The 10,583-nt window shown below is 58.0% G+C and overlaps 1 protein-coding gene across 15 annotated transcripts; it reads left to right on the forward strand.

The window, feature by feature from the left end:
• Window positions 1-3,433: 3,433 nt before the first annotated feature.
• On the forward strand, window positions 3,434-10,359 carry PHOSPHO1 (phosphoethanolamine/phosphocholine phosphatase 1). Of its 15 annotated transcripts, XM_032320681.1 has the most exons (6): window positions 3,434-3,764; window positions 3,913-3,919; window positions 4,765-4,993; window positions 6,851-6,963; window positions 7,731-7,849; window positions 8,569-10,359. In XM_032320681.1, the coding sequence occupies exons 4-6, from the start codon at window positions 6,919-6,921 to the stop codon at window positions 9,452-9,454; spliced, it is 1,050 nt and encodes a 349-aa protein (XP_032176572.1). In that variant the 5' UTR covers window positions 3,434-3,764; window positions 3,913-3,919; window positions 4,765-4,993; window positions 6,851-6,918; the 3' UTR covers window positions 9,455-10,359. The 15 variants fall into 15 exon arrangements, with proteins under 15 accessions (XP_032176572.1, XP_032176571.1, XP_032176575.1 ...); XM_032320680.1 differs by lacking the exon at window positions 3,913-3,919 and having other exon boundaries at window positions 3,434-3,785; XM_032320684.1 differs by lacking the exon at window positions 3,913-3,919 and having other exon boundaries at window positions 3,434-3,785; window positions 4,895-4,993.
• The last annotated feature ends 224 nt before the right edge of the window (window positions 10,360-10,583 follow it).

Here is a 10,583-nt window from a genome sequence, read left to right on the forward strand (position 1 = left end):
GAAGAGCCCAGGGTGCTGTGGAGGTGTGTAGTAAGAGAGGGAGGGTGCCTGGGCAGGACAAGTTTCCTTTTAGAAATAACAGATGAGTTGAGCTCTGAATTCAGTGGGATGGATGCAGTGGGAAGTACTCTGGGAAGAGCCCATGGTGAGTGCAAAGGGTCGGTGGTAGCACATTTGAAAGTCTGAAAGAAGTCTATTACACAGTGAGTGGGAGAGGGATGCAAGAAGTAACCAGGGACAGTCACAAGGCAGGCAGAGACCAAATTCACCTTGTCCTCTTTAATGGGACATTTGAAAAAAAAAAAAAAAAAAAAAAAACAACAACAACAACGGAGAAAATGGCATGATGGATTTCAAGTCTCGGGAAACTGTTACATAGAAGGAGGGTGCCTTAGAAGCCAAAGGAGAGGAACTATCCCAGCAAGTGGGATTGGAGTCAGACTATAAAGGGGCCCTTCTGGTGGCTCTGGCGCTGAGCCCACCTGCCCAGGTCGCCAGGTCACTGAAGGCCCTCAGCCTCCTCCAGACAGAGAAGTGCAGGCCTCCACAGTGGAGCTGATGACCGCCACTTGCTAAACAGCGGCCTTGGGCAAGGCACTTTATTAATGTCCCCAAGCTTCTGCTTTCTTATATGTAAAAATGAGAATACTAAAATCCACTGGCCAGGGCTGCTATAGGGATGATGTTCCCGGCACTGAAGTCCTCCCTCTCTCCCCAAGATGCCGAGTTGGGAGGAACCAGACCATGTGCCCCTCCCCTGCCACCACTGCCTCTCCCTCCACCAGGCCTGTGGAGAGCCAGAGTCCCCCATCCTGATTCCTGGCCTCCCAGGCTCTATTGCCAAAACCTTAGGAGAGAGTCACACCCTCTTTGTCAAGGCCAACTGGAGCGCCCCATCCCTGGCCACCTGAATCAGGCTTTCCCTGACACTCCTGTCTCTGTCGCCTCAGATGACCCCCGTCCCCGCAAGCTCTGGGTCAGACTGACTGACGGGAGTTCTCAGGTGAACCCTGCAGGAAAGGGAGGAAGCTCTGCAGCTGATGCTGGGCAGACAGAGCCTCACCCTGCTGGGCATGGGGAGGGGGTGAGATGGGAGGTAGGATTCCCCTTCCCTTTCTGTCCACCTCTTTAGACACACAGCTGATCATTCCAACTTGTCCCACTGCCCAGCTGTGCTCATTGGCACAATGAGAGGCGCGGGTTTAAGAGACAGGATTGTGTCCAGAAACCTTGAGCACAGAGGGAACTGGGAGTTTCTAGATTTATTCCACAGATGCACCTTGCGGAGAGCTCCTGGAGCTCTAATACCCCCAGGGCTGGGAGGCAGAGGTGGCCAGTAAGGACTGGCTTTGGCCACAACAGAATGTTACCCGCCTGCCGCACCCTCAGCCCCCGAGGTGATTTTGGAATCAGCTGAGAAGATGTTAATCTAATCATCAGGATCAGAATCTGAATCTGGTGCTGCCTTGGGGGCATGGGACTCTGAGCAAGTCACTTGATCTCTCTGAGCCTCAGTTTCCCTGCAGGAAAAGGGGGATAATCCTGGAGCGACCAGTTAGTGAGAAGATGAAATGAGGAGACACAATGGGAGTGAAAGGTCCAGCCCAACACAGCAGAAGACGTGTTTCATTCAATAACAAACATCCAAAGCCCACTGTGTGCGGCAGGACACTAATGCATAAGGCAAGCGTGGTCTCTGCCCTCCTGTTGGTGACAGGAGAGAAGGGGTGGCAGACGCTGAAGAAGGGGACCCGTGTGGGGTAAAGGTTAAGGCGACCAGGCTGGGGGACACCTGGGTGTCATGATCATGTCTCAGGTTAAGACCCCAAGGTGCTGGGATCGAGTCTCTCATCGGGCTCCCTGCTCAGGGGGGAGCCTGCTTGTCTCTCTGCCTACCACCCCCCCTGCTTGTGCAGGTGCTTTATCTCCGACAAATTAAAAAAAAAAAAAAAGGCAACCAGGCTGGAAGCCCAGCTCTACCATTCACCGGCTGGATGACCCTGGCCAAGCTCCCCTCTTCGTGCCTTTATTTCCCATCAGCAAAAGGAACCATGCACCATCTCACAGAGTGGTGAGGATTCCGTGAGGCGACTCACGGAAATACACCAACAACATTTCCCACGTGCTCTGGTGGCACACGGAGGATCGGTATAATCAAAGGAGCTTCAAGACCTCGACAGAGGCCAGACTCCCCCAGCAAGTGGGGCAGGTGTGTTCCTGAGGAGGGAAGTCCCTGAAAAACATCAGGGGTGCTGCAGAGCCAGAAGAGAGGGTGGGCAGTATTGACAGGGACATAAGCAGCAAGCCAGTGAAGGAGCTGGGGCGCTGAAAGTTAAGGTCAAAGGTTTTTAAGCAGCTCCAAGGCCTTCGTTCTCCTTTGTACATGCAGAAACGCAGCACACCCTTGTCCTGTCCACACTAGTGCCCCGCACAGGGTCCTTATGGACCCTTGTTCCATCGCTGGTTTCCAGCGCTACCGGCTGCCAGATCACACAGGGCCTTCCCACCCGCCGGCCCTCCTGGAGGAGTGGAGCAGGGGGAGATTCAGACCCAGGCCTGGGGGCGCCTGCGCCCCCACAGCTCCTTTGTGACCCCGAGGGCCAGGAGCGCCTATGTTTGAACTCAGGCAAATAATTTCTCCAGTTGTGAATAGTCAACGGCAAGTGTAGCAACCTCGTACAGTGCCCTGTTCATAGTACGTTCCCAGTATATATAAGTTTCGGGTCTCTGCTGTAGAAACAGAAGCTTCTCCTCAACCATCCGGCTGCAGGGCGGACGGAGCTGGGTGGGGGGCGGGGACTGGATTGGGGGGAAGAGGAGACGCAGGGGAGTGTGGCTAGGCACGGGCTCTTACGAAGCAGAAGAGAAAGTGGGTTTATTTAAAACACCACTTACAAAGGGCAAACAGTTGGGTCCTTAAATCAGTGTTTACGGGGTGGGGTGTGGAAGGGCCCCTTCCCCGGCGATCCCCTGTAACCCGTAAGCGAGGAAGGGTCCCAAGAGATAAGGTGCCGCGACTCCGCGCGGAGGGCCGAGCCAGGCGTACGTGGGGGGAGGCACTGCTTTCCCTGGTCTGGGTCCAACGGTGCCTACCGCTTGGCTTAGGAGCGAAGAAGGGAATGGGGGCTGGCGGTAGGAGTGCATTTCTGCAAATTTCAGGGCTCGGCGCCCTGAAGGCACAGCCCTGACACTTCTGGGTGTGTGGGCGGGGACTCACGCAGAGCCCCGCAGCCGCTCCAGCAAGGGTGCCCCCCACCCACGCTCCTCCGGAGGGATGCGCTCCATCTCCCCTCTCCCCCTGCGCGCAACCCCACCTTCGCTAGCGCTCGGGTTGCCTGCGGGGCGGCCTGGAGGCGTGTCCCGCAGGCGGCCCGCCCCTTTGATGTGAGCCGGCGCCGCTGTGATTGGACAGTCGCTTGTGACGTGAGGGGACTGCGGTGGGCCCGGGTGCTGCGGCAGCCGCAGCGCCGGCCGCGGCTCGGGCTCCGGCTCCCGGGCATTTAAAGGGGACGCGGCGGCGGCCCGGGGGGATGGGGGGCAGGTGGAGGGGACGGCCCAGACGCACATCATCCACGGCCCCTCGGAACTGGAGGGACTCGTGAGCCGGAGCCTAGAAATCCGGGGGTGGATAAGACACCGCGTCCCCTCCAATTCCCGTAAGCACCCCTTGCCCCATCCTGCGCCCAAATACCTCAGCTAGCCCCTCTCCTCACTTTACACTCCAAACTAAGCCGGGACAGACCTCTGCCGCCGCCGCTCCCCACGTGAGTCCTGGGCTCCCCGAGGTAGGGGAGGGCTGGGGTCCCAGTGTGGGGTGGGGGCTGTGTGGAGTTTGAGGGCGCTCCTTCACGTGTGTCAGTGGGGGAGTCACTGGAGCGGAGAAATGAGCCTTCCTCCTTTCTCCTACCCCAGGAACGAGGTACCGGGATATCCCTCTGTCCCTGACTCAGGCAAAGCGAAGAATCTGTGCCCCCTTGGTCCCCGCCACCCACCAGTCCCCTCGGCTCCCCGAGCTGCGCACCGCCCCCCCCCCCCCACTGCCCCGCATTGGAGCGAAGCACCCGCCAGCTGGGGGTGTGCCAGGATGCCTGCTTTCCAGCCACCTCTAAAAATATCTCTCCCCCCAATCGACCGGCAGCTGCCACCTCCCTGTCCACGGAGGATCCCCTTCCAGCTTGTCCACCCAGGCAGGGCGGGCCCAGAGGGGACTCCTGGTCCCAGCTTCTTCACTGACACCAGGGCTTCAGGTCCTCAGGGCCAGCTTACTCACACCCCAAGGGGGGTCTCCAGGACAAGAGGGGGAGCTCTGGCTGCAACTCCACCAAGGGGCACCAGGGACTCCTAAGTTCTAATTCTGCAACTGATGTTCTGTGACCTCCGAGGATGTTAGCTTGACCTCTCTGGGCCTCCACTTTTCCTATTTGCTGCTGGTGGTGGTTAGAAGGAAGAGACCATGGTGAAGCTGGGAATACAGTCTTGGAGATGGAGAAAACTTCAGTTTAGTTGTGGGATCCAGTTCCTAGTGATTGATAGAGAAGATCTGGTCTTGGGCAGGGGCTTGTAACTATGGTATCTGCAGGGCCCTCCCTTCCCACCTCAATCCTTACCCTCCACGTTTCGTTTCCTGGGGAAAACTGTCCCGGAACTGTCCTGTGGGCTCCCCAGCCCCTCATGGAGGTGGGAGAGGGGAGGAGGACTTTCAAACTGTTTTTCCCTCCCCCAACCGCATTCCCACAAATGTCATCTAAAGCATTTTTGTCAAAGGCAGGAGGAAACAAGGAGGAATCCAGTGATCTGACGTGGCATCAGGGAGGCAAGCACCGCTTTTAAGTGGGACTAGAATATGGACTCCCTGCCGCCCCAGAGAAACTCCTCTCTCCTCTCTATGCTCTAGCCATCTAGAGAAGCTCAGACATCCTGTCCCCCTTTTCTCTGAGGGACTCTTTTTGGTGACCACAAAAGAATTTGGTCACTTAGGACAAAGCTGCCAGAGGTGAGTAAACTTACTGAATGTCATGAGTCCCAGATGCCGGTGGGGCCTGGGGAGCCACTGATTACTCTGGGGTGAGGGCGGGGTGGTAGCACAGCCTTCTCTTTCTGGGGGAAGAAACTCAGAATGCCAGGCTTTCTGCTCTGGGGCCTAAAAGAAACAAAGGCAACTCACTAAACAACAAATGTTGAACCGATATCCCTCAATAGTATTATTAGATGAAAAAAAAAACATAACTATGTCTTTTGCTCTAATGATTGAGAAATTTGGGATATGATTGAAAGTCAGTAGACGATTCCACCAAATTTTCAGAAAAGAAAAGAAAAAAAGAAACAAGGGCAAAACCAGGAGGCCCTTTTCTGTGGGATGAAAGTTGGTCTCTGGGTGGCTGCTTGAAGAGCCTGTGTATCTTTCTATCTCCCACTCCCTTTCCCCGGAGCCCTGCTCTAGACTGTGTGTGCCGAGGGGCTGCTTGCTTTTATCACAGAAGTGGCGTCCCCTGGCCTTTCCCCTCAAATTCGCTGGGCCTAGGAGCAGACAGGGGCTATCAGGCAGGATCCTGGGAGTTTGGAACTCCCTCCAGATAGGGCCTGGGAAGAGCCTTCCCATCCTCCAAAACATGCCATTCCAGCGTCCCCATGCTTTCTCATCCATTGTCTCCTTGACCTCTCCCTAGCCCCCACCTTTTTCTGTCCCCTCTCCCCATTCAGCTTTGGCTGCCTTTCCCAATTCCTGGATGAAAAGTGCTTGCTGGAAGAGCCTGAGACCCACTTCCATCCATATCAAAAGGGCTCAACACACCTCTGGTTAGGGCGTGGTAGCTCCAAGGTGTCAGAGGCCCGCCCTCTCACCTGTGCCCGGTTCCTGGGAGGTCCCAATCTCTATCTCCGCGGCCACAGGGGCTCCCTGAGGGTCTGGGATGGTCTGGGGAAGAGTGTCACCTTGACAGTCAGGGGTTTCCAGTGTCACCTGCTATGACCACCAGAGGGCAGCAACCAGCCAGGACTTCGGTCGATTCCCCATCTAGTCTCTGGTTCTCAGTATATTTCCAGATCTGTCCCAGATGCTTCTAGTCTCTCATTCAACCCCAGGGTAAGGGGTAGGGATGGGGCATAGGGAGGCCCTGGGAGCTGTAGGTGGTGTCCTCTGTAGCTGAGTGGGTGAAACCCCCACAAAGGCAATCCCTGTCCCAAAACCACATAGCAAAGCCCCGCAGAAATTTCAAACTGACTTCTGGTCGATTGCTGCTCTCTGAAATCACCAGGGGGAGGCCAGTCCCAGATCGTCTGAGATGCTCAGGGGTCCTGGCCCCCAGCTGTGGTACAGTAAGCTCGCCATTTGCCCTTTTCCCTTTAAGGGCATAGAGCATCCAAGGCTGTGGCCAGGTGCTCATGAACCAGATCTCCCCGGGGGACACTGTACAGCCTCCTTAACCTCTCTGGGCCCTTCTTATCTGCTGAATTCATGCAACTGTGATGAGCAGTGGGAGAACATGCATGCTGGTGACATGTAAATTCTGACACAGGAAAGGGTCCAGGATCATACTGGAGAGAAAAAGCACTGGTCTCAGACCCTACGTTACAGTTTTGAGACCTGTCTTTGCCACTTACCTTTGAGTAAGTCGGCTGACCTCAAGGGGTCTCCAGTTACTATAACCTCTCAAATGACACAGGGGATTGGTAGGGGGATACCTCGCAAGGGTTTTGCCCTCTGTGAGCCCAGTGCTTATCTGAGGGGTTTTTACTGAGTCCCTGGGAGTGGCTCCGGGGGCTCAGCTGAGGAGACAGAATCAGGTGGGCGTTAGTGATGGACACAAGGCTAGCTGCTGGCACCCTCCAACAGACCTCGTGTGGTTGTTAGGAGCTCTGGACGACGGCTGGAGGCCAACAGAGTCTTCTGCAGTTGGTGCCCAGGGTGATGCAGTGACAATGAGCGGGTGTTTTCCAGTCACTGGTCTCCGATGCCTGTCTAGGGTAAGTGGGTACTTCCAGGGGTCTCTGAGGCTAAGGCCTCAACTGCCTTCCCATCACAGGGTGGAAGGAGCCCTCTCCAGCCCCTTTTAGGCCTACCCTCATCTCTACTGGGCCTCCACTAACCTCTGGAAGCTTCCATCCCAGGTGTGGGGTCCTGATGCTTTTACAACCTCAACTCCAGGGATCCTGAGCAGCTAAGACTCCCAGATGGATGTCCATGAGACCAGAGTGTGACTCTTAGGGATGAGCTTGAAGGGACAGTGCTATTAGGGAGGCAGAGAGCTAGGTCCACACCCCAGCTCTGACACTGGGAGCTTGGACTTCATTTCACAAGCTGGGCCAGGCCACAAACCTCACAGGAGTATCGGAGAGCGAGTTAGGAAGAAGCCAGGAGGAGGAGTGGTTCCGTCTGGACTGACTGAGGTGGGAGGCCGGGAGGGTGAAAGGCAGTGTGGTGGGTATTCTGGAACTGTCCGTGACTGGCTCTCTGCCCCTCTGCCAAGCAAAAGGGGCCTCCACTCGCTTGCCTTTGTGCCTCGCACTTGCACTCTTGGCCTCCATCCTCTCCCACATCATCTGTAGGTGGGACTGTGGCCCGAGGTCTCTGCTTCCTGGAGCCCTGCATCCCCACTGTGCTGTCTCCAGGCTCCCCTGGCATGGCCTTCTCCTAGCCTTCTCTTTCCCTGCCCTGCGCCCACTCTTTGCTCCCTCCTGCTCTGCCTTTTCAGCCACGCTGCTCTCTCTCCTCTCCCTCACCTGTCTCCCAGGTATGTCGCGGCCTGGCACGGGAAGCTTCTATCTCCCCAAGTCCCACTGCTTCTGCTGCCCGCTTCCTTCGGACTCTGGCAGAAACCCCACCCGCTGACGTGTTCCTCCCAGGGAACTGGCAAGTGATTAGTGATGAGCTGTCCGCACAGGGCCCTAAAACTCCCTGGAGAAGCCGTGTCCCATCCTGGGATCTTTGCCCAGTGCCATCTGGCTGGAAGCAGCTCCCAGAGAGCCTTCCTGGGTCAACGCAGTGACCTGGTTATTCCAAGAGCTAAAACCCAGTTCTCTGGCCTGTGCAGAGGTCCAGACGCGTAACTCTCCAGGCCCAGCCCTTAGCCATGATCCAGGCCCGAGGACCTGGCATTCACGCCAACGAGTGTTCCCTGGAGCCTGGCTCCTTATTGTCCACAGTCCTATCAGCTGGGCATGGCCCAAAAAGGGAATGAGGAGGCTGCTTCATCTGGGTGAATGCCTGGTTTCCCTTGCCTACATATGTTTGGGAAGAAGGGGGTGGAGAGGGCTCCAAACCAGAATGGGGGTCACTGGAAGTCTCCAGAATGGCCTCGTCAGAAACCTCCCTAAAGAGGTGACCCCTTGGAAGCTGCTCCTCCCCTCCGTTAAGCTGACCCTGTTAAGCCCCAGTGGCCCCACAGGAGAGTTAGCAGAAATAGGTGCCAAGGAAGCCCTTCTGGGTTCAGGAAGAGGGCGGTCTTTCGGGGATAAACCCCAGCACAGTTCACTGAGAGGTGGCAACATGGAGGTGGGCAGGGAAAGCTGGGGCCGGGGCGGCGGCGTGGGGTCCTCTGCCTACTTTAACCTGCCTTGGGTCCTCCTCAGGTCTTGGATGTGCCAGCGCCTATGGCCGTGGCCTGCTAACCAGCCTCTCCCTGGCCGGCTCGTGCCGCGCCCCCTCTCGCTTGCTCCCTCCTCCTCCTCCTCCTGCTCCTCTCCCCCCTGCTCCCAGGACGGCGGGATGGCCACGCAGGGCGCGCCGCGCTTCCTCCTGACCTTCGACTTCGACGAGACCATCGTGGACGAAAACAGCGACGACTCCATCGTGCGCGCCGCGCCGGGCCAGCGGCTCCCCGACAGCCTGCGGGCCACCTACCGCGAGGGCTTCTACAACGAGTACATGCAGCGCGTCTTCCAGTACCTGGGCGAGCAGGGCGTGCGACCGCGGGACCTGCGCGCCATCTACGAGGCCATCCCCCTGTCGCCGGGCATGAGCGACCTGCTGCAGTTTGTGGCCAAGCAAGGCTCCTGCTTCGAGGTGATCCTCATCTCGGATGCCAACACCTTCGGCGTGGAGAGCGCGCTGCGCGCCGCGGGCCACCATGGCCTGTTCCGCCGCATCCTCAGCAACCCGTCGGGGCCCGACGCGCGGGGGCTGCTGGCGCTGCGGCCCTTCCACACGCACAGCTGCGCGCGCTGCCCCGCCAACATGTGCAAGCACAAGGTGCTCAGCGACTACCTGCGCGAGCGGGCCCAGGACGGCGTGCACTTCGAGCGCCTTTTCTACGTGGGCGACGGCGCCAACGACTTCTGCCCCATGGGGCTGCTGGCGGGCGGCGACGTGGCCTTCCCGCGCCGCGGCTACCCCATGCACCGCCTTATCCAGGAGGCGCAGAAGGCCGAACCCAGCTCCTTCCGCGCCAGCGTGGTGCCCTGGGAAACCGCCACCGACGTGCGCCTCCATCTGCAACAGGTGCTGAAGACGTGCTGAGGACGGCGGCCTGCAGGGGGCGCCCGGGCGGGGTGGGGGTGGGGGACAGCGGGAAAGACAAACCTAGTTTTATTACTCCCTTTCCCTCGCTCTCGCTTCGGTATGTCCCTCCGGAAATTCCGGGAATCCCGGGCTCGTCCACGTGGGGGCTGGGAAAGGGAGTTCGGAGCCGTCTCTGTCTATGCAGTTAACCCCAATCGGCTGCCTCTCTGCCCCACCCCACCCCCACCCCGTCCCCGTTTCACTGCAACGTTAAATTCTGGAGTCCGGCCCCACCGAGGTCGTTGGTGCACATCCCTGGGAAGGCAGCGGTGTTTCCAAGATCCTTGTCCTCGGAACTGAGAGGAAGCGGTTCCCACGGCTTTCACTACTCCCCTGAACTGCGGAACCTTCCCATCTCCCTTTCTTCTGTTAAGGGAACTCGCAACCCCAAAGCCTCTCCGACGCGCCGGAATCCCAGCGGAGAGAGATGAAGCTCTGCACCCACGACCTCAGGCCTAGATCTTGCTTCACCTAGCGCGTCTTCACACTACACCCTTTTTCTTCTGGCCTCCCTCCCCGCGCACAATCCCCTTCTCCCACCCCCACCAGCATCCCCAAAGGGGTGGGGGGAAGCCAGAGGGAACAGTCGCCTCCTGGTGGTGGAACGAGGTAGCACACTGTCCGGCTCGGGTCCGTCCAGCCTGGGACCTCGCTGCGCGCGACGGTGTCTCCCCTCACCCCAGCCTCTTCTATGCAGCAAGAGACCAGGGACTTTACCAAAGTCGCCCTGCGGGCTGGGCCCTCTGCGCCTCCGTCCTCCCGTATGGAACAGAAAGCCATGATGTTTTAAAGCCAAGCCAGCGAAAGCCAAGCCCCTCCTCCCTCTTTGGTGTTCTAGAGCTATAAAGAAGGTGAAGGGGGAAGAGCTGACTGAGATCTCTCGCGCCGCCGATGTCTGAAGGGTGAGGGTGAGGCGATCCCTGGCCTGAAAGAGCCCCACATAAATGGGAGAGGTGGACCCCCGTCTGGGACACAAAAAGCAAGCAACAAGCAAAAGTACAGGTTGCACTTGGTTGTTGCCCAGCGTCAGGGGTCTAGTGCAGGGGGCACTTAGGACCAAAATGATGGGGAGAGACAGCTGCTCTGG

The sequence above is a fragment of the Mustela erminea genome, chromosome 18 (assembly GCF_009829155.1).
Source record: "Mustela erminea isolate mMusErm1 chromosome 18, mMusErm1.Pri, whole genome shotgun sequence".
Classification (NCBI taxonomy): Eukaryota; Metazoa; Chordata; class Mammalia; order Carnivora; family Mustelidae; genus Mustela; species Mustela erminea.

Bases quoted from the DNA above. Each gene is read 5' to 3' on its own strand.
- PHOSPHO1 (XM_032320680.1), top strand. From the start codon at position 6,919: ATGAGCGGGTGTTTTCCAGTCACTGGTCTCCGATGCCTGTCTAGG. The intron at 6,964-7,730 runs GTAAGTGGGTAC...CCTGTCTCCCAG, and splicing joins GTCTCCGATGCCTGTCTAGG to GTATGTCGCGGCCTGGCACG. The intron at 7,850-8,568 runs GCAAGTGATTAG...GGTCCTCCTCAG, and splicing joins GTGTTCCTCCCAGGGAACTG to GTCTTGGATGTGCCAGCGCC.